Genomic DNA, 26664 nt, shown 5'->3' on the forward strand with positions numbered 1-26664 from the left:
TTTAATAGATAGAGACTCATTCAGATGATGTATTTCTTCTTGTGTGAATTTTGATAGGAATTGGTTCATTTCATGTAAGTTACCAAATTTGTGGGCATAGAGTTGTTCATAATATTCTTTTATTATCCTTTTAAAGTCCATGGAATCAGTAGTGATGACCCCACTTTCATTTTTGATAGTAGTAATTTGTGTCTTCTCTTTTTTTTTTCTTTTTTGTTTAGCCCAGCTAGACGTTTATCAGTTGTATTGATCTTTTCAAAGAACCAGCTTGCAATGTGGTATTTAGTTCATATTACAGTTTAGAGCCATAGTAAGTCTTGGCTTTGAGTCAGTCTCTAAATTTTTGTCAATAATTGCTATATGGTAGTCCCCGTTTATCCACGGGGGATAAGCTTCAAGACCCCCAGTGGATACCTGACACTGCAAATAGTACTGAACCCTATATATACTATGTTTTTTCCTATACATACATACATACCTATGATAAAGTTTATAAATTAAGCACAGTAAGAGATTAACAATAATAACTAATAATAAAACAGAACAATTATAACAATATACTGTAATAAAAGTTAGGTGAATGTGGTCTTTCTCTCTCTCTCTCAAAATATCGTATTGTATGGTACTCACCTGTCTTCTTCTTGTGATGATGTGAGATCATAAAATGCCTACATGACGAGAGGAAGCGAGATGATTGATGTAGACGTTGTGACGTGGTGTTAGGCTACTATTGACCTTCTGACAGTATGTCAGAAGGAGGATCATCTGCTTCCAGACCATGGTTGACCACAGGTAACTGAAATCACATAAAGCAAAACCATGGGTAAAGTGTATGCACAAAGGCATAAGTATTAGGAGCTAACACAGAGATATGATTAGAAGTTTTTAGAGTCCATAGACTTTAAGGCTTTCATTATTAACAGAATGGTTATATGAAACAACAATTACTTAAATCTACCAGACTATTAATTGAGGTAGGTGGTAAAGAGAGTAATATAGACTCAAGAGTCAGGCAGAACAGGTTTGCATACTGGTTCCCCATGCTAGCTATGTGTCTTTGGCAAGTGGCTTCACATCTCTCTACTTCTATGTTCCATTCATCTCTCTGAATATGTTCAAGTTTGTAAGTATGACAAATAGGGCTAATGTATGTTAGGTGTCTAGTGTGATATCTAGTACATAGTAGATTCTCTATTGTAGCTATTGTACTTCTAGAAGACGACATCTATTAGACTCGTTAAAGACCTTCTGGATTTCTTCATACTCTCGGCCATCAGCAGATGGTAGGGCTTTCCTTTTGTTCTTTGATGTACGAAGCTATGTTTCTCCCCATTTAGAGTTTTGGTTGTTGTAAATGGCTGCCTCTTGACGTGTACATTTAAAATTTGAGAAGCAAAAAGCTACTTATGGGAAAGCCCTCCAGTTTGGGAACCTGTCTCCTTTGTGACCTTCTTGGTCAAGTCTCTTATTCCTCAGTTGGTAGATGGTATACATAGCTTGGCCTTGGTTTTTAGCCAGCTGTTTGCCAAGGTTCTTAGTCATCCAAAGTGAGTGCTTATTTTTGGACAGACTCCAAGGGCAGGGTACTAGGTGTCTTTTGGGAAAGCTAGAAAAGGAATTTGGCAAATAGAGCAGATTTGGGAAGCTGATTAAATACAGATCTCAGTGGAGTTCCCGAGAAAGGCTCTGGGATTAAGCTAAATTTAAACATATTACAAATAGAGACAAAGAAAGTGAAAAAACCTGGACTTAGTTAAAACCAACTTAAAAAAGAAATTTCCACAGTAATGTGTCTAGTTCAGCTGTTTTCACTAAGGGAAGTTGCAACTAAGTGGCTACAGTGCTTACTAAATTATGGAGAAATAACTTTAAAAAATTTGTTTAAACAGAAAAGCTTAAGGCAGCAAAATTCGATCTGTCTAACCTGTAAGTGTATATTTTCAGAAATAATTGCCATGTTTCCTTCAAGAACAGAATGTAATTTTTAGAAAGGAAATAATCTGCTTGGGGAAGTCACTTTGATTGCATAGAGCTAGGAGCACGCTCTAAAGCAGAGAGGAGGTTACTAGTAAAGTGGTTCTGAGAAGGGGGTGGTTACTCGTATCCTGGCTCTCTTGGTTCAGAGTAAATGATGGCTCTTGAGTAAGAAGTCTCTGCCGGGCACTGGATGCTAGGCAGGCCAGAGCTTAGCCCCGGGCGGGCTAACTTGCTGCACATCAGTCCTCGCGGCGTGCTGTAGCGCCCGCGGAAACCTCGTAGACTTCACCTCACCCCCTTTCTTTTCATTTGACCTCACAGTTCCAGACCATTCCTCACACCAAGATTTATAGACTTATCTATTAGGAAAATGACTCTGAGACTTAGCAATTAGAGTATTTATCTGTCTGCTGGACTGAATGTTCCAGACTCTTGGTAGGTCACTTCACGAAGAGAAGTAAGAGATGAAGGGAAGGAAAGATGATTAAGGGAGAGAGCTGAGGACGTGTCACATGAGGAAGTAAAGAGCATTTATCCTAGTGTGTGGTGTAGTGAAAAGAACATTTCACTGGGAGACAGGAGGGCTCAGTTCCATTTACTAGCTGTGCCTTCTCTTTACTGTGTCTCATCTTCCCATCTATAAAGTAAAGGTTTTGGACAAGGTGGTTTTAGGTGCTGGAGATTGAGAGATGAATAAAACAAGGCCCCTGCCCTTGAGCTCATTGTCTGATGAAGGAAACAAGTTTGTTCTAAACACATAAAGAGAAATTTGTAAATGTTTTAAATAGAAGTCTATAAAGAAGAGCTATGGATAAAGTTAATACAGCCTGGAAAGTGGGGTGACGTTTCCTGGGGTTCTGAAGGATGTTTGAGATTTCACAGAGATTAAGATGGGGTGAAGCAGAGAGAACAGCACGTACAAGGACAGATGGGAACCTGGCATCCAGACTGTGTATTGGAGTGTGAGAGTGGGGGAACCAAAAAGGTCACAGGGTAGCTTGGGAGGATCCTTACTGCATGCATGGCAGGCTAGGAAGTTTGTCCTATAGGTAAGAGAGAGCCATCGGAAGTTCTGTAGGAGAAAAACTTGATTGGATACACATTCTAGAAAGTTAATAATGACAACATTATAGAGAGTTTTTTGTTGATGGAAGCAGAGACTTAAGGTAGTCAAGATCATTTTGGAGGTTATTTCAGGGTAAGGCAGTGACTTTGGAAATGGAGAAGGGACAGACTATTTTAGGATGTAGACTATCTGGGATTGGTCACTCCCGGCTGATTCATTCACCTCCTCCAGCCTCACCATGACTTAAACTAGTGGTACGTAACCATTATGTACAATTTCTGCAACGTCTTCTAAAATACACTAGCCTTTGAAATCACTGACCCATTTGGTCCCCTCCCCTGGGGATGGTACTGCAGTCTTTTGGGCAAGCTTATTCTTAGCCTCTGTAATTGAAGATCTCCATTCAGAAGCAAATGGGAATAATTGATTTTCATCCTCCAGAGGCTGGAAAAATCAAAGACCACAGGTTTTTAAAAAATGAGGCCAAACCTAGAAATAATTTTTCTCCAGAACCGCTTCTTAAAAGAACTCTCTTAAGAATCTCGTAACTAGAAGCCCATCTCTCTGGAATAGATCTGGCTTCCCTTAAAAAAAAAAAAAAAGTGTGTGTGTGTGTTGTTAAAGAAAAAGTTGTTCTGACACTTGTTAAAACAGTACGGAAGACTTTACTTAGGACTACTGCAATAGGAGTATTACAAGAGGGAGAGAGATCAGACTAAACTGCAAATATGACAGGGACAAGTTGGGGTTTGTAGCCAAGAAGCCAGGTGAGGGGGTCAGTGAAGGGGAAATGACCAAGAGGAGACATCAAGGGAAGGGGCATTCTTGCTAAACAGGCCTAACAGCATTCTCGCTAAAGGCAGGCCAAGGACTTAGACATCACGGGGGGGGGGGGGGGTGGGGGGGGGATGAGGAACCACAGATATCAAGTGTGGGGGGACTCTTGATAAAGTCACTTGACCGGATTCTTGCTAAAACTGGGCCCAACAGGCCAAAGACAGGATGGGGACCACACTCAAGGCCTAATTGAAAAGAGTGCTCGGAGGAGCCTGACTAAGATTTGGTCAAGGAGAGTATCAGTTTGTGTGTGTGTTGGGGGGGGGGGCGGTGTATGTGGGTGGGTTATTACATAAATATTATATGCCTCTCCCCCAGCAATAATCAATCTTAACAGTTTGGTATGTAGCCTTCCATATGTTAGTATAGGCTTAGAAAAATACACCATTCTCACAGAAATGAGATCATACTCTACATGCTCTTATGCAGGTGCATTTTCCATGTCGTGTATCTTACATGTTTTTCATGTCACCACATACAACTGGTCTCGTTCTTTAGAATGCTTGCCTCCCTTTAGATATTGATGCCAAGTCCTTATATTTTAGATTCCAGTTTACAATTTCTTTTACATATGTTATCTCTTTTATTATATAAAACAACTCTCTCAGGGCAGGGATAGGGCAAGTAACATCTCCATGTTATATAGAAGTTAGATGATTTACTAGAGCTTTTGCAGCTAGTATGTGTCAAGTCCAGGATTCACTTATGGATCAGTTGCACGTATGAAAAAAAGTTTAGATCTTTGACATTCAGCTTACGTATTAGTCACATTCAGAATACTGTTTTTCTCTATGGTACCTGGTACACTAGGAAATAAATATGGTATAGGTAGGACCTAGAGTCTGATAATAAATTTCATTTGAGGTGTTTGTTCCTTTTGCATGTAGTATTAATTTCTATGTTGAAATTTTATGTCATTTTGATTTCCTCAAAACAACAAAATAATCATCTTAAATACCTTAAGATTAAGTGCATTCAGTCAACTTGTATCTTTCATTATAATATTGACGCTTTTAAGAGTTACCTTAAGTAACAAAGTCTGTCAGCTAATTGGATTTCTGAAAATGTTAATGGGAGTCTTCTGGTTAACTATCGCTATTCATTTCCCTCTGCGACCCCTTTCCTACCTAGAACATACGTAGATGTTACTTGCCGTATCCCTACCCTGAGAGAGTTGTTTTATGTAATAAATGAGATAACATATGTAAAAAAATTGTAAACTGGAATCTAAAATATAAGGACTTAGCATCAATATCTAAAGGGAGGCAAGCATTCTAAAGAACGAGACCAGTGTGTATGTGGTGACATGAAAAACACGTAAGATACACGAAGTGAAAAATGCACCTGCATAAGTGTATGTAGAGTATGATCTCATTTCTGTAAGAATGGTGTATTTTTCTAAGCCTATACTAACATATGGAAGGCTACATACCATACATTGGTTTCCTGTGACCTTGGAGAGAAAGAAAAGGAGCAAGACAGAGTGAATGAGGAGTGGGGAATGTGAAACAGGGCGGAAATGAAAGAATATGAGCTATGGGGAATTCATCTTATTCAGGAATGAGGAAAACAGTGAGGAGAGAGAAGTTTTCAAGAAGTTGTATATAGCACAATGGTTAAGATTTTGGAGTTAAACTCAGTGTCACCCATTCCGGCTCTGTGACCTTGGGTATGTTATTCACCTCCATACTTGTCAATTCCTAGGCTTCCCTTATAGGATTCTGGTGAGAAATAGTGAGTTATTTAATCCACTTAAAGAATACTTGGCTCATAGTACACATTTAATGTTAGCTGTTATTTCCAGGACTTTTAGACCCAAAATTCCAAGAAAAGTGTCTCAAAGTCTGGATGGAGTAAAGTGACCACATAATTTATTGTGCAGGTGAGGATGCTGTTAATAATTATGCTAGGACAATAGATATAAGCCAGGATTTATGGTTTCCCTAAGGTGGCGGCATCTTTGCTCCCAAATGTGACTAATTAAGGCGTCTTGCCTTGCTATCTCAGCCCAGTTAAGCCTCTGGACTTTGACAAGCCAGGGAGCAAATCATTCATAAAAGCTCTTCTTCAGACACACACTCACTCACTAAATAATAGAAGAAACATTGCTTTTTCTTTCTAGGTAACACATTATCTTAGAGGAGTATGAGTCTGCACATATATTTAGTAAAATTTGTGCATTATTTTTTACCCAAGAAATAACTTGACAGAGGATATTTGAGTTCTTATAAATAGTTTCTGTAGTCTAAGAAATAATTTATCATACTTTTCTTTAAAAAGCTAGACCCCTCATGCTGTCCGTGTCGAGTTCTCTTACCTGTCGAGCTCTTGGCATGTGCCAGGTGCAGTGCTTTCTTGGCAGAGGGGATGCAGTGGTAAACATAACATTTGGATCTGCTCCTAAGTTGCTTGTGGTCTAGTGAGAAAGACGATCAAATAATGACAAATATAGAGCTCTAAACTGACATCGTTGTGATGAAGGCAAAGTCCAAGGAGCTCTACAAGGAGCTCAGGAAGAGCCCTGCCTGGCCTGGGAAGGAAGGGAAGAGCTCCCTGAGGAGGAGGGCTTTGCTCAGCGCTGAATAGGAGTTGACTGAACAGGAGCTGACAGGCCAGATGGAATGGGGGTTGGGGAAGAGGCAGGAGGAAGCATGGTCTTCTAGGAAAGAAGACCCTGAATGAGGAATGCAGAAAGGTGAGAAGTCTCTGTTTTTAAAAGATCGCCTTGGCTGCAGTGCGATCACACACTCTTCCCCCTGTTTGCAAAGCCCTTTCATTCCTTTTGCTAATGCAGTGCCATTCATTCAGGCCTTCCTCTGTGCTCCCTTAGCATTTGCACAGTTCTTTTATAGCCCGTATCACATTGCATTATAATTTTTTGTTTCTGTATCTCCGAGGTTCTTTAGGGCAGGGACTGGGTCTTATTTATTGTAGGGTACCTAGAATAGCACCATGGCTTTTCCCCTTCTTCCCTCTCCCACAAATATTTGAGTATTTACTGTGTGCCAGTACTGTGTGCTTGCTGCTTGGGAAGGTGGCACAAGACAGGCTCAGTCCCTGCTCTCGTGGAGTATGTGGTGTAACAACTGTTTTCTCAGTGAATGAATACATGGAATGATTCACCACTCAGAATCGGAATTTTGAACTCTGGAGACCATTTTCATGCAGTTCAGCAATTCTTTACCTTTTTTGCAGTTGTGGAAGAGAAACAGTGAATGCTTAAGTGTTAAGAAGCCATGCTAAGGTAAACTGAATCAAATAAAAGGTAAGGGCCCCCAAAGTAACAGTGTAAACCATGAGGGAACTATGGCTTGTAAAAATTTGATTCTATGTTGATCCTCATGAATACGCTGTAGTAACGACAGAGAACCACTGCAGTGGTATTCACGTCGTGGTGGTGTACTTCTCAGGTTGTAGTGTCCTCATTGAAAGGACAGTTTCCTTCTGCACTCCTTCGTGCCGCTGTTCAGGTGCCCCCTTCCTGTTATAGGAGTTTATAGGGAGGAGTGCTGGGTTTGCCTAAGAGAGCAGTGACTGTAAACAGTAGTTCTTAGAGCGAGTGTACAAGGTTTCAAACAGTCCCTGCTCTCAAGAAACTTGCCGATTTATGCGTATGTATGTGTGTGTGTTCACGTAAATTACTGACTAGAAACAGAAGGGCCCAGAATAGAATACTTTAGAGAACAAATTGGCTATAACCAATATGTCTATTCTGAAGACTTTTATCCTTGGCAGGAGAGAGGAGGGAACTCCTTACTGGCTCTGTGAAACAAGGCGGCCATCCTTCCAAGTTCATTGTGTGAGTTGTGTCACTTGCGAAGTTAAAATGCAGCATTGCCTTTCCACTTGTGCTGTTCTCTCATGAGGGAATAAACCCTTCGGAGTCACTGCCTTTCATCACATGCTTGAAACACAAAAACAGATAGCCACAGAAAGCCAAGGTTACCAGAATTATATGCTTCATAGTTGACAGGGGCCGTCCAACCTGTCACATAGTGTCAGAATCATTTCTGTACCATTTTTACCAGGAGGCTGTTTATGCACACCTGAGTTCCTTTCTGGGAAAGCAGGCATTTCCAGCTCTTAGCTTTCTTCAGATATTTCCTCCATACTTCTGATTATTATGGTTATGCTCCTATTTCTTGATTTGTAAATTTTAGATTTTAAGTTTTAAATTTCCTCTATCAGTCTTTGTTATGGAAGAGGAGGGTTTAGCTTTCTTCCACTCTCTCCATCCGCTGCCTCCCCCTTCATCCTTCAGATATATCACAATTTTTAGTTACATCAGTATTCAATGTTTATGTTTATATTATTATGGCTGTTAGTATTATTCACCTGCTGAAACGGTTATTACACAACCATCCTGTCCTTTTTCCTTGTACAGTCCATTAACCACTCCTTTTGTTGGTTTTCTGAGTTTCCTATGTCCAGCTCACTCTTAATTCCCAAACTACAACTATAATTTTTAAATCCCTAAATATTCTTTACCACGTCCCAGGCAGACACTTCAGTTGGGCTCTTCAGCTTCATTTTCTCCCGCAGACCCCGCAGGAGCCCCCTGTCCTCCAGCAATGGCTGGGTCTGCCTGTTCTTGAGGCTGGCTGTGCAGCGGATTCCTTTGCCCTTTTGTTGCCCCATTTCCTGGATGCCTGTCTTCCTCTTTCTTGGTTTGCTCATTTATTTGGTAGAGCATATCCTCCAGTTGCTTCCTGATAAAAGAGGGTGTGGGAGGTAAAATTTGAGACGCTGTGTGTCTAAAAATATCTTTATTCTCTTTTCATACTTGACTGATAATTTGTCTGCTGTAGAATTCTAGGTTGGAAATCATTTCACCTCAGAATTTTTAAAGCACTGCTCCTTTGTCTTCCACAGATGCTATTGAAAATTCTGATGCCACTCAGTCCTTTGTATGCGAGCTGCTTTTTGTCTCTGGAAACTGTGTTCTCTTTATCCCATGTATTCTGAGATGTATTCTGAAATTTCACAGTGTGCCTCGGGTGGGTCTTTTTAAATGTTATTCATTGTACTGAGCATAGGATGGATTCTTTCAACTGGAAGCTTATATCCTTCAGTTCTAGGAAAACTTCTCTTTATTTTTTTGATAACTTTTTCCTCTCGTTTCTCTCTTTTCTCTGGAGCTCTTGGTCCTCTGATTTTTTAATTTTTTTCTCTCGTATTTCCAATCTCTTTCTTTGGTTCCATTTTCTGAGAGGTTTACTCAACTTTATCTTCTAGCTCTTTATTTATATTTTTATTTCTACTACCATTTTTTAATTTCCAATAACTTTGCACTGATTGTTCCAGTTTTTTCTAATTCTATTCCTGTGTGATAATTTTTTTTTGCTGAGGTTTTATTTGGTTCCTTGTTTCTGTTCCTTTGAGTCCCTTTATTCTGTCTGTTTGTGCTCTATATTTTCATGTTGATCACTTTCCTCAAATGTATGGTGATCCTTGGTTGTCATTTTTATTTAAGAATGAGACACCAAAAATCCTATTGGATGCTCTATATAGAGAGGGGAAGATCTTGTCAGGGATATATATAATATAGAGAGATTGAGCAAGACCCACCAGCTTTGTTGGGAAATTCCCAAAAGTCAACATCTGTTGAACTTTTCTGTGGAGTCATTGTTTTCTGCATGAAAGAATCTTCCAACCTTCTGTTTGGGGGTGGGGATGGGGCTGCTAGCATTCTGGAAGCCAAGTGGGTTAGCAGGGCTGGGATCTCGTCCTCCAGTCTGTAGCGTTCCTCTTAGGGCCTCTGTTTCCAGTGCAGTGCCTCTCCCTGCCTTCTGCCGTTCCTGATGTCCCTGGGTCTAGAGCCCATCTGGTTCACTGTCTTCCCAGAATAAACCCACCTTCTCTGGCCTGGGTACAGGCTGCCCTGGATGTGACTGGAGACCTGCTGGTCTAACACCCCCTTATACAGAATTTGCACCAAGTCCTCCTTTTCAGCTCTTCCTCATCCCTGGCCTCCTGTGCCACCTGGCCCTCTGCTCCCTGAGCCTTCCCAGGGGACGTGTGTGAATTGGCACCCCCTTCTCTGGCTGCAGCGATTCATTCTCTCAGCTCTGTCACCACATCTACTGTTCATCTTGCAAAAAATGTTAACATTTTATGTTCACTGTTATCTTTCTGTTCCTTTTTTGTTTGTTTTTACTCTCATTTTAATGGGGCCAGGCCTGGGCAGAAATAAAAATACATGTTCAGTTTTTCTCATTTAGCTAGAATTCCTGTGGCATTGTTTGGGAGTTTCATGTCTGATTGTTTTATGTCTGTTAGGTTTGTCTTTCTCCAAAGATCACAAGCTTCTTTGACAATGACAATGATTTCGTAGGCTCCTTGTCACCTCTCCTTTTACCCTCAGCAGTTAAGTATGTAGAAAGTATTTTAGTAAGAATTTGTCAAATTCTTTTGAGTAAGATGAAGTCTTTTTAAAATTAGACAGACTTTGGACAGTGTTTCATTATGTTGGAAAGCTGCCAGCCCTTCCGGAGGTTCAGAGATAAATCTGCCTTTGCAAGGATAACTGAAAGAGGAAAACAGTGAAGGCCTTTGGCAGAAAAAGGCTGATGACACAAACTCCTGTTTAGACCTTAATGATTTAATGAAGAACTGATGGAATGCTGCCCAGAACCTTGCTTCCCACTCAAGTTCGTTGCCATTGCTCCCTCTTCACAGAGTCAGTGATGGAGAAGCCCTTTCCTGACTTGGTGCTCTGAGAGTCTTTGCCTTCCTGAGAACTAATGCAGGAGGAGACCCGCAGAGCTGCAAGTTGTTTTCTCTCAACAGTCAAGGTCAAGAGCCTGGAGAAACTAGAAGGAACATGCACTAGAAGTCAGACGTGGGATGTTTGTTTCAGTTCCACATTAATTAGCTTTATGATGATCAGCAAGTCACTTGAACTTCAATTTTCTTACCTGTAAGATGGAAATAAGAGTATGTTCTTTCCTACTCTATAATGTGGTTGTAAGGGTCAAATAAGGGTAACATACATGCATGTAAATATTTGAACGTTGTCATTTTTAACTAATCATGGAACCATGGTGTTCCAGACCCTGGTATCCACCTACTGACTGGACATCTACATGTGGGAGTCCAAATTCATTTCGGCTTCAACCAATCCAAAACAAAACTCCCTCTGCCTCCCCTCCTCACCTCCCCCAACTCACACGACCACAATCACAAAACAAAGTAACCCTGATTTTCCTCCCGAATTTATTCTCTTATTATCCACTGAATTATTCAGTTCACACCCACCCCTACGCCCCCCACCCTCATTCAGTCACCATATCCTGTCTTTTCTGTTGAATCTCTCCTTTTTTCTCTGTCCTCCTTACCATAGCCTTCCTTCAGGTCCTCACTTCATGCCTGAATTGCCCACTTCCAGCTAGTCTCCCTGGATCTAGTCACACACTTCTTCTAACCCATCATCTACACAAATGCTTAGCATAATGTTTTTTTTTTTTTCAAATTCTAAAATATGTCAGACCATCACAAAAGTATGGTGAGTAACAAATAGACCGTCTAGGTTCCCACCTCTCAGTTGTCAGCAGAAGGATTTTTCTAAAACATACATCTGATCGTACCCTGTTCAAAACCTTTCAGTACCTTACAAGACCCTTCATGTTCTGTCTCTGCCTGCCTCCCCATTCTTGCATTCACCATTCTTTTACTTGCTTGCTCCAGCCACTCACAATTACTTACATTTGCCCCAGTTTCCTGGGGCTACTCAGAGGACCTTGAATTTGGGTGTTTCCTCTTTGTTGCTTCTGCCTGGCTGATTCCTTCTAAACTTTAAGGCTCAGCTCAAGTATTTCCTCTTCTGCAAAGCCTCCACTATTCCCGTTTCCCCATGAGGTACCTTTTGCATACTTCCTTTCCAAAATGGCACACACTGTGCAGTATTGTCATTTGTTTACTTGTCTGACTTCCCCAGTCTACTCCAGGGTGGAGACTATGTAGCACCCTGGCATATGGAATGTCGTGCCTAAACATTTATTGCATTGAACTGGATTGGTCACTCTCCTGTTCCATTGAGATGCCATTACTTGTCTGAGTAAGTAAGCCGTTAAGTAGCTGGACAACCACAGGAAACAAGCTTACTGCCAGCTAAGAGCCACTTTAAGATATCATTTGGTCCCGAAATCTGATCCCACAGAATTGTCCCAGATGAAAGCAGGCTGGGCGCTTTGGTTCCAACTTAGGGTTTGTCTGTCTCTGTGTTTCATGTATAGAGGTCTCACATGCAGTATTCTTGTATATCCCATCGAGAGATTGTTGCCACCTTTAACGGATGCTACATAGAAACCATGTTACACTGGGGTAGCAGCTTGGTACAAAGCGAATGTTAGAAGTTGCAAACTGGTTGCCCTGGGCCAATTCCTTGCATTGTGCTGTGCTCTTGAAAAACATGAAGGATTCCCGTAAAGGGCTTAAAACGTGTAGTTCGCAGGAGCAGCATAAAGAATTCACTGTGGTTCCAGGTCAAACGTGATAAATGCTGTGGTGAAGGTGCAGTGGGTGATCTGGAAAGTCTGAGGAGGGTGAGATTAATATCAGCCAGGGCAATGAGGAAAGGAGTTGTGGCTCAGGACTTTTGAGCTGGGCCACTTTCTGTGCTGGATGGAATAAGTGTCTCAGCGTATTTTCTGCCGTTCTTATTTGACTTCATGGAGACTTTACGCAATTTTACCCTAAGTTTTTGCCTGATATTTGCTAGGTCTAAAGAGTGATAAGTAAATTTAAATATGGGTATTGATGGACCTTTTAAATCGGGTAGGAGGAGCCCTGGTTCCCTCTTCATGGTTTGGACTTGATCCTATGCCTCTTCTCCTTGTCTTGAAAGTGCTCTCCCTTTCCTTCAGTGTGGACTTTGTATCTTCCTCCCTTTTCTGCTGCTGGCATTTAGCCCAGAGCCTGGCACGTAGTAGACGCTCTGTGGGTGCTCGTTGAGCTGAGCTCACCTTGGTGTTCTTTGTATCTGGTCCCTGTGACAGAGCTCCCTGCTCCTCCCTGCTCTTCAGCTACACATCAAGCCTGTTCCTTCTCAGGGCTTTTGCATTTGATGCTTGCACTGCCTGTCTCCCTCAGACGCCCACACCACTCGTTCCTTCACTTTATTTGGATCTCTTCTCAAAGATCACCATCAAGAGGTCTTTCCTGAGTACCTTATTTAAAGTGTCACCCCTGTTAGATTTTATCCCCTTACTTTGCTTTATCTGCTTCCTTTGTTTTGCTCATGGCAGTTATCCCTACTTGGCACCATACTATTTATTTGTTTATTCACTCACTCTCCATCCCCTAGAATTCAAGCTCCGTGAGGGCAGAGACTGTCTTTTCCCATCTGCATCTATAGCCCCTAGAACAGCACCTGGCACATAGAGGGCATGCTTCACATCTCTTGAATACATGCACAAGTAGCCCCATGCGTAGGACCTCTTTTAACGTCTGTCTCACGGTATAGAGTGGTCTGTGTCTGTATGGCCTGTTATTATTCATCAGTTGCTGCAGATCCAACATGCTGTGCCACATACAAATGTATAGTCAGTTTTTAAATGAATGGAGAGAGGCCTTTGAGGTGGGATTCAAAAGCCACAGGTTCTCATCAATCATATTCTTCCTTGCTTTGTCCAGTATCTTTAGATGCTATCTCAAAGTATAGGTGCTTCTGAGTCATAGAAGGCTACGTTTGCTGTGCTTCAACATCATGTCTGTGCAGTTGGATTCCTATGACACATTTTAGACCTCTTAACCCTAATGCTATTAACCTGGCTCAAGACAGTTTCTAGTTTCCATGAGCCATGTAAGTCCTGGGGAGCCTATCACAGTAGAATTTATAGATGCAGAGATGGTGGTTTGAAGGATTAAGTGACTTGTCCAAGGTCACACAACTGACAAGTGGCAGAGGCAGGTTTTGAAGTTAGATTGGCTGACTGCAGAGCCTAAACTCTTAACCTGGGTTCTAGTTTCTTCCTGCAAGATTGCTGTGGCCACTCTAGGACCCATCAAGATTAGCCTGAGAGTTTGTTCTACAAGTCAAGGGCAACTATGATATTTCTGCACAATCTATATAGGTTAGACTTTGTTTAGAAATCTTCTGGATCGTTTTTGGGTTTTTTTTCCGGGTTCTTTTGGTGCATTGTGTTCTGCTTTTGTTTGCTGCCGGTGAGCAGCCTATTGGTACTTGTGTTTTAGAAAAACATAATAGGGCACGCTGTGATAGGGAGGAAGACCTAGATTGTAAATAGTTCTTTTCTTGGGCTGCCAAAAAGGAAGAAACTTGGGTGGAAGGGGATGTTACTACCATCCTGTCTGAAGCTAAAATTCCAAGCAGAGATTACAGTTTTCATTTTCATTTAGGTTTTGTTATTTTTTAATATATTCCCATTCCCCCAAATTTCTAGATGGGCGTTTTGAGGAAATGCCAGTTGGAAATATTGCAGCTTTACGTAGGCAAGTCCTTATCTTTCTTCCTTGTCTTTTCTAATGGTTTTGAGGTAGTTTTAGTACTGGTATAGGATAACCAGACTTAATCACCTCTAAACCAGAGATATGGAGGTAAAAGGTAGAAAATGACAGAGGGCTTGCTCAGTCCTGTCTTTTTAAAGTTAAAAGCAAGGGTAGTTTAAATCTTACTTTTAAGTTTTAAGGTTACTTTGGGCCTGGATTGAGATGGCTGAAGAGATAACAGATTCCTAATGGAGTGCTAGGAGCTGACAGACCTGTGCTCCCAACTGCTTTAACCTGTGTTGGTATTTCCTCTTTCCAAACACCACTTGGTTTATTCCAGCCATCTTGCTATTTGAATTACGTTCAGCCTTGTTTGATTGCATCTTCGCTTCATCTTGTCATCCCAGTTAGATCCTAAAGTCCTTGTTTGGCCAGATGCCAAGAGCTCCATAAATGGGAATATTGGATCTGACACTGATTTGGCTGTGATTTGGGCAAATAATTTGTTTTTGGATTTTAGTGTTACTTATTTTATAATAGAATGATAATTTTTGTCTTGTGGGACAATTTGAAAATAAGTATAAAAACAGTACTTCCTAGATTTTCCAGATCCATTTCACTTTCCACCACTTTAATCCATTGTCAGGCAGAGGTAATGCAATTTTTGGTTTAGAAAATGAGGTCATCATACAAGTGTGACAAAGAGATATAAATGCTTTTAACTCTTTGTTTGGAAGGTGTTATAGGAATCCAAGCTTAATGGAAGATGAGGATACCAGGATGTACCCCAGGCTCCTGACCTTGTCACCAGCATCCTTAATTGACAATAAACAAATAACCTAGATATGAAAGCACACATATCCTCTCTTTTATCTTAAAATTTGTGTTAAGATTTTAAGCCTAGGGGTCGGCCCAGTGGCGCAGTGGTTAAGTGCACACATTCCATTTTGGTGGCCCCAGGTTCACCAGTTCGGATCCTGGGTGCGGGCATGGCACCGCTTGGCAAGCCATGCTGTGTCAGGCATCCCACATATAAAGTGGAGGAAGATGGGCACGGATGTTAGCTCAGGGCCAGTCTTCCTCAGCAAAAAGAGGAGAGTTGGCGGCAGATGTTAGCTCAGGGCTAATCTACATCAAAAAAAAAACAAAACAAAAAGAAAAGAAAAAGATTTTAAGTCTAATACCTCCATGCTTGTTAAAGTGGCCTGTGTCACACATATGTAACCATTTATTATTAACATTTTGAATTTTTTTGGTCTTTTCCCTATGCATAGGTTCTTTCCCTTTTCTTTTTAAAAATTATTATTGTATATATACTACATGCATTCTTATTGTACGTGTTTTAAACTGTGTGGTAGAACACAGAGCAGAACATGAAAGTCCCTCTTTAGCAGTCTGCAGTGCCCCCAACACACGTTTCCTTTCCCAGAGGTAACCACTGTCAACACCTGATGAGCACTTTTCCCATCGCCATCCACACGTGTGCGTGCGTGTGTGTGCGTGTACTTATAAAACAGGGGCTCATATTTTGTGTTGTATACAATGGCTTTTTTCTTTCTCACTTACCATACACAGCATGTCTTGGGAAATCTCTCTTTCCATGTCAGGACATACAGGTCCAACTCATTTTCTTTTCTTTCCTTTCCTTTGTTGTTACTCTTGTTATTAATGGTTATAGAATAATTCATTTTATGGGTGTACCTGATATTTATCTGCTCACCTATTGATAGATGTTACATTTTTAGTTTTTACTCTTACAGTGAAGCAGTCTTGTACAAGTGTGTGTCTTTGTGCATATGTACAAGTATTTCTGTTGGATAGTTGCCTAGAAGTTGAAATGTTGGCTCAAAGTAAATGCCTATTTTTGGTTTGGGTGCAGGCTGCCAAATTTTTTCCCAAAGGAATTCACCAATTTAAACTCATACCAGTGGTATTTAAGGGTGCTTATTTCCCTGATCGTTACAAACACTTTATAATGTCATTATTTTCATTTTTTTGTCAGTCTGAAAGATGAAAAGTGGTATGTGATTATTTTAATTTGTGTTCTTCTAAGTTGTGGCTCTGTAGATCTAACCTTGTCTGATTTCTGCCTTTTAGGAATTATTCAACATTACCAGTTACTTGAGGACATCTTTTCTTAATTTCTTGGGCTGAATCTACCTGTCTGTCTATCTATCTATCTATCATCTATCTATGGTGTAGGGTAAGAATCATTTCTGTCACTTTGTAGAACTTTAAACAGGAGGTGAAGTAAACTTGTGCACTCAATCTACTATCCTGATAGATTTCCCTCATATATTCTTTCTCTACAATATTTACAATTTTGTTTCTTTTTTCTCCTTAACATTATATTGTAATGTCTATTTTGTCTTATCATGTAAATGGGATATGATATTCTACTATGTGTCTATACCTTAGTTATCATAATCATTTCTCTATTGATGGACTTTAGGGCTATTTCCAAAATTTTATTGTTATAAATAATGCTGCTTCCAACATCTGAGCATAAAGGCTCTGGGACCAGATGGTTTTCCTGGGGATTCTTTATAATTTTAGTGCTTTAAGTCAGTGATTCCTAAATATGGAAATGGGTGGATAGCTGCACAGCTAATCTATGACTGAAACCTAACACTGACACCATCCAATAACAAAAGCACAGCAAGCAAAAACTTTAGACTTGCCTCACTTATGAATGCAGATGTGACAATCCTAAGTAAAATACTCTCAAGTAGAATTCACTGACATGGCCATAATGGATAATGGCCAAATAAGATTTATTCCAGCGATGAAAGAAAGGCTCAATATTAAGAAACCTTTTGATAGCAATATATTGGTTAGTTAAATGTGAAAAACTGTGATTATCTCCAGAGATGCAGAAAATGCATTTAAATTAAACGACTATTTCTTTTTATTTTTTCCTGAGATTGGCACCTGAGCTAACAGCAGTTGCCAGTCTTCTTCCCCACTCCCCGACTTCTTCTCCCCAAAGCTCCCCCCAACCCCAGTACATAGTTGTATATCCTAGCTGGAGGTCCTTCCAGTTCTGCTATGTGGGACGCTGCCTCAGCATGGCCTGATGAGCGAAGCCATGTTCGCACCCAGGATCTGAACCAGTGAAACCCTAGGCCGCTGAAGCAGAGTGTGTGAACTTAACCACTAGGCCATGGGGCCAACCCTAAACAGCTATTTCTAATAACACTTTAAAAAGGAAAAAAATAAGAAACTTCCTTTAGTTGTTTCAGAGTGTCTACCTCAAACCAACTGCCAACAACATTAGAGACATTCTCATTAAAAGCAAGGACAAAACAAGGCTGCCCTCTACTACTTAATGGTATTTTAGAAGCTCTGGCCAATGCAGTAAGGTGTGAAACGAAATCAGAACTAAAGCTTTGAGAATTAAATAAGATGACGTTTCAGCCTTCTTAGTATGGTGTTTCTAATTCAAATAAGGTACCGAAATTGTAGATTCTCTTGTTATTCTTTTTATTACCAATAAGACACATCCACAAAGGAAAGACAAAGTTGTCTCTTGCATCTTTTTTGGAGGGGAGGAGCAGCTCCTGCTTGCTTGCTTGCTTATTTATTTATTTATGTTGAGGTAACATTGGTTATAACATTATATAAATTTCAGGTGTACATCATTATATTTTGACTTCTGTGTAGACTACATTGTGTTCATCACCAAAAGTCTAGTTGCTACCTGTCACTGTACAAATGAACTCCTTTACCCTTTTCACCTTCCTCCCACCCTCCTCCCCCTCGAGAAACCACCAGTCTATTCTCCGTATCTATGTGTTTGTTTGTTTGTTGTTGTTGTTTTATCATCTATACATGAGTGAGATTATATGGTATTTGCCTTTCCTTGTCTGACTTATTTTGCTTAGTGTAATAATCTCACGGTCTATCCATGTTGTCGCAAATGGCATTTCTTGCATCTTAACATGTGTATCCTGGTGCATTTACCATTGTGGGTTCTTTGACCTTGGTCCTTGAGGTTGAATCGTCCTGATTATCTATCTGGTCCATGTTGAGGTCTCAAGCCTTGAGTTACTGCCATAGAGGTGGGTGCTCAATACCTGTGACTGGCTGAGTGGTTTAGTTCAGTGATATTTTTGATGACCTTTCAAGGAGCTGTTCTTACAATCTTGGGAGTGATCAGAGGCACGAGTCCCAGACTGAGTGAATAATGACGTTACAGATGAGGAGACGGTACAGAAGAACAAGCTCTTAAATGATGGCACTCTTGTCTTGATAGTGGACTCCTTGTTCAGTAAACTGTTTGTACCCTCAGTACTACGCATTCCTGCAGTAAATAGCTGCTGTCCTTTATCAGGTGTCATTTGGAAGTAACCAATTTGGTTCAATACCATACAGAATTCTTTTCCAAGCAGCTAGCTCTCTCTAAATTTGATTTGTGACTTCAGTCTTTTTTTGTTCCCTATAGCATCTGGAGAGGGCCAAATGTGAACTGTGTTGACAGCACTGGGTATACACCTCTGCACCATGCTGCTTTGAATGGCCATAAGTAAGTATTCACGTGCTACATTCCTGCCCTACCCTTCAGAACCCAGGACTTCATATTGTCTTTCTTGCTTCCTGTAAAGGTGTACTAAGCAGTGGTGCTGAGAAGCAGAGAAAAACAAACTAAATTTAGTCCATCCAGAATCCTTGAGTCTCTCTTTAGTGTATAATTTAAACATCCTTCCTTACTCCACCCTCCAAGAAACCTTTAACCAAAGATTAAGTTTTACTTTTTCCTCTGCTCGTCCTTTTCCCCTCTGAAATGGTGCAGTGCCATACAATTATATGAATATCAAGATCAAATCTGGGGCAGCCAGGTCCTCAAGGGGCTGGATAATCTATTAGGTAACCAGCCCCTTTATAAACTGAGTGCTCATGAGAAACTTTCCTTCTGTTAAAGTAGTTATTTATTTACTCTGTCTTTTTGTTTGCCATTCTTTCCTCATAAAATTAACCTTGCAGATAATAAGAACCATTTTTAAGGGAAAAGAATACATGAATAATATGGCCTATTTAATTCTCTTAAGTATAGAGAGGTTATTCAGAATTGGGTGGGATTAGTGTGGAAAGTTTTCTGGAGAAGGTGTGCTTTGGGGGGAATTAGAAAGAAGAAGGCGTAGGTTTAGATGACTTGGCAGCCCATAGAGGGTGCTGCCCTTCAAGTGAGGGAGAATCTGATGGCTCAGAGAAGGGACAGGCACGGTTATGGGGTATGACGAGTATATTTGCCGGGATGCGGGAGAATGGAAACCAGCGTGTAGCAGAATAGAGGACGTTAAAGAGAGTCTGAGGCATCATACTATAGGACATAAACAGAAGTTTAGTTTTTATGAGGAGGGATTACTGGAACCATTTGAGATTTTTCTGAGCAAGGAGCAGCAGGGCCTTCACCACCTTATGCTATTCTGTATCACTTGTCCAATATTTGGCCCAGCCTAGCTGACTCTGATGTGCCAGAAAGAGGCCCCTGTTGTTTCTGTCTACGTTAAGCTTTTCTAAAATATGGTGAATGTGATCGTTATGTCTTTTCTGTAGCCATCTTAGACATAGACAAAACTAATGAGAAATCTGTAGAGATCCCTCCTCCGTTAAATCATGGGGTGACCTGAATTAAAGTGAATCTTGGACTTAAATAACTATAGCTTGTTAGACAAGTTCATCTCCAAATGCTGTTTTTATTTACACTGAGAATTTTCTTTGACCTCTTGTGCATGGGGATAATTATACACTTATATCTGCTTAATTAGTGGTGTCACCAAGAAGAAAACCAAGTCCTTCTTTCTGGATGTATCAAATGATACCATATGTGTCTGGCTTATGTTTGCAACAACTTTAATTCTGCTCTGCCTGTCCGCTTTCAGCTCCCACATCGATAAATGCTCTGAATAATGTGGTGAATAATGATATTTGTCTTGCATGGCTACTTTTATGTAAATTCTATCCCTGAATGCTGTTTAAACATCATAAACAAGGAAACATTGCAAGGTTTAGACAAGAGGACCAGACATTTTGAAAATAATGGAAAATAGATGGATTAGAAGCCTAGATAAATTGGGAGGTGATGAGTCAGTATAGCATGGCTCAGGATTGTTCAGCCGTGTGTCTACAGCTGTACAAGTAGCACATGGGATAAAAGCAAGAGACTGGGCAGTGAGCTCAGGTAGAGATAGGGGAGCCAAATGAGATAATATCTGTGAAAGGGCTTTGTGCTATACAAATGTAAAGAGCTGTTAGTAGGAAAGACTTCTGAGACCTGCAAACTCATGGTTGATTTTTGCCTTCTAGGGATGTGGTCGAGGTTCTTCTGAGGAACGATGCCCTGACCAACGTGGCTGATTCTAAAGGCTGTTATCCTCTGCACTTGGCAGCCTGGAAAGGAGATGCCCAGATAGTGCGGTTGCTCATCCATCAAGGGCCCTCACACACCAAAGTCAATGAACAGGTCGGAAGGAAGGGAAGCTTTCTTCCATTCACCTGCAGCCAGACCTTGGCAGCCCCATCACCATCTCAGCCTCTTAGCTCAAATCTCAGGGAACCAGCTCTTCCATGCCTTAAGAGTGATTCCCTCCTCCCAGCACTACTACTCTTAGTACATCAGGGAAATTTTATACTGTGAGGATGCACTTTATATGCATTTGAATCATGCAGATTTGAAATATTACTGTAATAAAGATATAAAAGCTGACCTCATGCAAAATTTGAAATAATGCAAATCCTGTAAAATTGCTTCGAGTCCATTTCAAACTGGTCAGCTTAATTAATTGTAAATTATATTTATGCCATTGGTATGGCAATACAACTTTAGCTGGTAAACAAAAATAGTCCCAGTGCATCTGAGTACTATGTGAACCATGCCATTGTTTTACATACATCAGAAGTTGCAGAAGTGGAAGTACTCATGGTCGTGCTGAAAAATGAACTCACAAAAACATGTGAGTGGAGGTCCAAGGTGATTCAAAAGAATGATCATTTTCGTGGTGTCTTCTAATGTTAATTGCAGTGACCATGCTTTGACAAAGCAGAAATAATTCTTAGAAAATAAAAAGGTCCGCATTTGAGCAAAAATACCTTGCAATGGCGATGGATTTAAGTACTCTGAGACTCTCCCTCCTCTTCTTTACGTTTATTCCTTTGGAAAAGTTATACTTGAATTATGCAAGTTCTAGACAAGCCTCTCATAAAATCAACTCCCTGTAATTTGGACTGAGATTGTGTGTCCATTTGAGAGGGGATGGGCTTTCACTATGTGATAAGCCATTCACCTGTTTTCCTCTCTGCTCTGAACTGAAGCAGGTACTTAGTTGGTTGAATGAGAGAGATGCTGCTCTTTCTCACTAAGCTTAGGACTATTTTCCTAATGACTTTGCTGAGAGGAGATTGTTAAATTACCTGTAGGATTAGATCAGGCTTATTCCTCAAAAAATAGATCATTCTTGCGAGTCCATCACATTCTCAGTGAGCTGTTGAGAGCATGACTTTGATTCAGAGAAGGGCAGCTTCACTCTGAGGTGTAAGAAAATTAAAGCGGTGCTCCCAGATCCCTCAGTTTCAAGATTGTGTATGTATAGCTGTTAATCAGTTTCCCTTTCCCCTTTCGGGCTATATTTTCTGGATAGGTGAGCAACAGACATTTAAGATCATCAATGAGGATGTTTGTTTTATAACATTAGGAATGATAATTGTCTCTTTGGAATTGCCTCTTTAGAATCTAAGTGCGATTGTACTCCTCCTGGCTAAAGTGATTATAATTTCTCTTATCTGGAGGAAATTTATAAAGAATTTTGCTTTTAACTAATATTCCTCAATGTTGAAAAAACTAGTCACGCATTAAAGCCCTTCTCATTTAAGAAATTTTCAGCTACCACTTCTAATCCTGTCTTTGCTCACTTTTGCCTTGGAACACAGCTGCTTGGATTTTTGAGCCACTTGGCTGTGCTAGCTTGTCGTGCTCACAGCCACCTCCTGCCTGGAGTATCACTGATGGGTGGGACCCCAGCCCCGTGCTTTGGCAGGCAGGTGGGTGGGCCAGAGGCTGGGCAAGACATCTGCAATAACTTGAGGAACCTAATGGATCTAGGCAGTAGTTACAAGTATTGCACCGATTTATTTAAAAACCATCAATATGGTTCTAGTTGGCTGCTTGGATAAGAGGGAGAGAGAAGTGCTGTGCCCTGGAGGTTGTCTTCCCCATTAACTTCCTGTTGAGGCACCCCGAGGGCAGGCCACGTTGTTCTAGTGTTGGCCCCCTCGGGGCTATACGTTGCTTTGATATATTTCATCCATTTTATCATCACATTTTCTTTTCCTCTCCTTTTTATAGAATGCTCTTGCGATCAAAGAACTCAAAAAGTACGGCCCCTTTGATCCTTATATCAATGCCAAGGTGTGTACTTTGCTGCCAGGATTTCTCTGCATCATTTCTCCAAGCTGTACTTTCTTTTTGGTCCTCTCTGGCTTCCACTCTTGTCCACTCAGGCTCCTCCTCATTACCCTGACTGTTGTCCGCTTCAGCTCATCTGCTTTTGACTTGTCTGGGAATGGGAACATGCAGCTTCAGTGGGTTTTGGTTTTGTTTTTAAAACCCATACTAATTCTCGAAAGGATGGGTGCTTTTCCTGGAATGTCTGAAAAGCTTAGAAGTGCCAAAATGGGGAAATAGAAGGGACCATAGTATATACATAATTTACTATTGTGATTTCTAAAATCATTTAAATTCAAAAAAGAAGAATGCAATTGAAAGATGTCAAACAAATTAGCTTACTTTTTAATAAGCATAGAAAAATGATTAAATTGTAGTTCCTGGATTTTTAAAAAAATTTTTTATTCTGCTTTATGTATTTCTTTTGAAGTGGAATCTGATTTTCAGTAGCATGTGATGGAGTTGTAGGGGAGGGGGTATGAGTGACTCCATTTTACTCTTTTTTTCTTTAAAGATTTTATTTTCTTTTTTCTCCCCAAAGCCTCCTGGTACACAGTTGTATATTTTTAGTTGTGGGTCCTTCTATTTGTGGCATGTGGGATGCCCCCTCAACATGGCCTGACGAGTGGTGCTATGTCTGCGCCCAGGATCCAAACCTGCGAAACCCTGGGCCACCAAAGTGGAGTGTGCAAACTTAATCACTTGGCCACGGGGCGGCCCCTCCATTTTACTCTTAAAAGCAGCAGTTAAGTGCGCACGTTCTGCTTTGGTGGCCCGGGGTTCGCTGGTTTGGATCCCGGGTGCACACGTGGCACCACTTTGCATGCCATGCTGTGGTAGGCGTCCCACATATAAAGTAGAGGAAGATGGGCACGGATGTTAGCTCACGGTCAGTCTTCCTCAGCGAAAAGAGGATTGGCAGCAGTTAGCTCAGGGCTAATCTTCCTAAAAACAAAAAAAACCTGTTGCTTATGGCTTCCCTCTCATTTCCTTGAGTTTATGCATTTCTGCCTGGGGCTTTAAAGCCTCAGTCCCTTCTCCTCAGCCCTTAGCTTCTCTCTCTGCTTGGTCACTCTGGTCCTTTGGAAGGGCTATGAAATAGGAAATGAAGTTGCAGGGCCAAGCAGGGCGCTTGCCTTGAGCCTCCCTCCCTGTGAGGCTGGGGCGAGTAATGGTCTGAGAGGCCTGGTGATGAATGGCCCAGCCCTGCTGGCCTCGCTGCCGCGGGCCTTCACCACATCAGAAGGCGGAGCTTGTGGGTTGGGTGATGGTGTTAGCCTCTTTCCTCAGTGCTCTCAGCTGCTGGTTTTGATCCGAGTTTCATTTGGATGAGGTTTGCTTTTTGGCAACAATCTGGAGTTTGGTTGAGTCACTCCATTATTCACATTAGCTACCTTTGACTTGCCCTCAATACAGCAGCCTCAGGGAAGGGAAACATAAGGTGCTGCTGCGTGTTTAAAAGGGCAAGGCAGATATTTCACGTTTTTCTTTGAGAAACACTGGTTTAGCAAATGGCGCTCCCTATGGGCTGGACCTAGGCAGACTCTACGGCAGATTTTGTTCAGCTGTTGGGCCTTATTGGTGGAGAAGCAGTTTGATCTGGGAGTAGTGTAACACGTTAGCTTTTATTTTGGCCCACTCTTTAAATTCTGTTTTCTAATCTTCAAAATAGGAAGATACTCTATCTTAGTTTTCTTCTTTTTTCTGGAAGTGGTGCGGTAAAGTGGAAAACTCTCCCAGGTCACAATCTTTCAAGTCAGACGTGAGTTTCAATTCTGTGCTGCCACTTACTGGTTTTGTTGATTTAAACAACTTACTTAATTTCTCTGAGCCTCAGTTTCTTCTTCTGTAAAATGGAGTATGCCATCTACCTTGCTGGTTTGTTTTGGAGTTTAAATTAGATAATATACGTAAAGTAAAAATATCTGGTAACTAGTAATATTTGAGATCCTAATTTTCAAAGATATATATAATGTGGTATTTCTGAAACAGCATTTTGGAATTTTTTCTTTGTTACTAGTGGGCGAAGTTTAATGAAATGTCGCTCAATTAGTTTATTCAGGGTTTTGTTTTGGGATGAGGTACCTCGAAGTGATTGTTTTCCCACTCAGTGGTTAGTTTAGTTAGCTTATAAAACTCTGATTAAAGGGTCAGATTTTGGTTCTTGAAAGCACACTTTTCAATTCCTTATTTTGCACACATAGAAGAAAATTAGTCTAAGTGGAATAAGAACATAATTCTCTTTTTGCCTCCCCACTTCAGGCATTCAGGGATAAAGCTGTTGGGGTTGTGCTAGCAATACAGACTCTCTCTGAGCTGATTTGAATCTCACCTCCCTAGATTTCCTGACTCCGTGGGTTTTTATTGACCTGGCTTGTGTCTAGGAATTGTTTTGCCAAGGGCCGTTTGTGTGCTAAGTTCTGTGAGGCACTTGTAGAAATGAAGAAGTCTCGGATGCCTTTCCTGGGAGCAGAAATAATTTTCTTGAGCTTTCATCTTCCTCTCGACATATGGAGTCTTTCCTTTTCCAGCAAATCAGCACAAACCAGTCCGAATAGAAGTCATCCTTAGCTAAGGTGGAACTATTAAAACTATTTATTTACTCCCTTTTAAAACAATTTTAACTAAATCTGAACGTCATAAGATGAGCAACAGACAAATTAGTTTTATGGTAGATCTGTTTTTCTATACACTTAAAAATAATTCACAGTTTTAGAGCTGGAAGAGACCTGGAAGTTATCCAGACCAGTTGTTGCCACATGCTGATCAGCTTGTCTGGTTGCATGAGAATCACCTAGACAGCTTTTATAAAACTTTCTATTTTGAAAAAATTTCCAACTTATAAAAAGTTGCAAGAGTAATGCAATGAACTGCGTTATACTCTTCTCCTAGATTCACCAATTGTTAACATTTTGTCACATTTGCACTCTCTCTCTCTTTCTCTCTGTAATTATTGTTGTAGGTGATGATGAACTAGTTGAGATTAAGTCATGGACATCATGACCCTTTAACCCCAAATGCTTCAGCATGTATCTCCTAAGAACAAGGACATCTCCTTTTATAACCACAATACGGTCATCAATTTCAGAAAATTCAACGTTGTACAATACTGTTATCTAATATAGAATCCATGTTCCAATTTCACCAATTGTCACAATAATGTTCTTTAGAGAAGGTTTTTTTCTGGTCCTGGATCCTGTGCAGGATCATGCATAATCTGGAATAATCCCTCAGCTTTTCTTAGCCTTTCATGATATTGATGTTTTTGAAAAATACAGATCAGTTCTTTTGTAGACTCTCTCTCAGTTTGAGTTAGTCTGATATTCCTAATGATTAGGTTCAGATTATACATTTTTGGCAGGAATGCCACAGGAGTGGTGTTATGTCCTTCCTTTTTAGTACATCACATCACAACACACATGATGTTAGTTTATCTCGTTCTTGTTGATGATGAATGATTGCTTGGTTAAGTTGGTGCTTGTTTAGGTTGCTAAGCTTTTTTTTTTTTTAACTTTTTTTTTTTAAGATTTTATTTTTTTCCTTTTTGTCCCCAAAGTCCCCCAGTACATAGTTGTATATTCTTCGTTGTGGGTCCTTCTAGTTGTGGCATGTGGGACGCTGCCTCAGTGTGGTTTGATGAGCAGTGCCATGTCTGCACCCAGACTTCGAACCAATGAAACACTGGGCCGCCTTGCAGCGGAGTGCGCAAACTTAACCACTCGGCCAAGGGGCCAGCACCAGGTTGCTAAGCTTTTTAATAATAGTTTTCCTGGGCTTTACCCTCTTGAGGCACTACCTTGGCACCTCAGTCTGGGGTGGGACTTACTATTAGTTACTTTTAAGCTCCCATGTAATTCCAAAACGGAGCCAGTTTGAGAACTACCGATCTAGGCCA

The 26664-nt window shown here is 40.8% G+C and overlaps 1 protein-coding gene across 16 annotated transcripts in view; it reads left to right on the forward strand.

Annotated features, from left to right (window-relative positions):
* ANKS1A (ankyrin repeat and sterile alpha motif domain containing 1A) overlaps window positions 1-26664 on the forward strand; it is a 178506-nt gene that overhangs the window by 49833 nt on the left and 102009 nt on the right. For 10 of the 16 annotated variants that reach the window (XM_023624779.2, XM_023624780.2, XM_070245431.1 and 7 more), the window contains exons 2-4: window positions 18774-18854; window positions 20636-20792; window positions 22671-22733. In XM_023624779.2, coding sequence (XP_023480547.2) covers window positions 18774-18854; window positions 20636-20792; window positions 22671-22733 — 301 coding nt within the window. The remainder of the gene's footprint in view (window positions 1-18773; window positions 18855-20635; window positions 20793-22670; window positions 22734-26664) is intronic. The other 6 variants (XM_070245435.1, XM_070245439.1, XM_070245440.1 and 3 more) reach the window with 1 other exon arrangement.

The sequence above is a fragment of the Equus caballus genome, chromosome 20 (assembly GCF_041296265.1).
Source record: "Equus caballus isolate H_3958 breed thoroughbred chromosome 20, TB-T2T, whole genome shotgun sequence".
Lineage (NCBI taxonomy): Eukaryota > Metazoa > Chordata > Mammalia > Perissodactyla > Equidae > Equus > Equus caballus.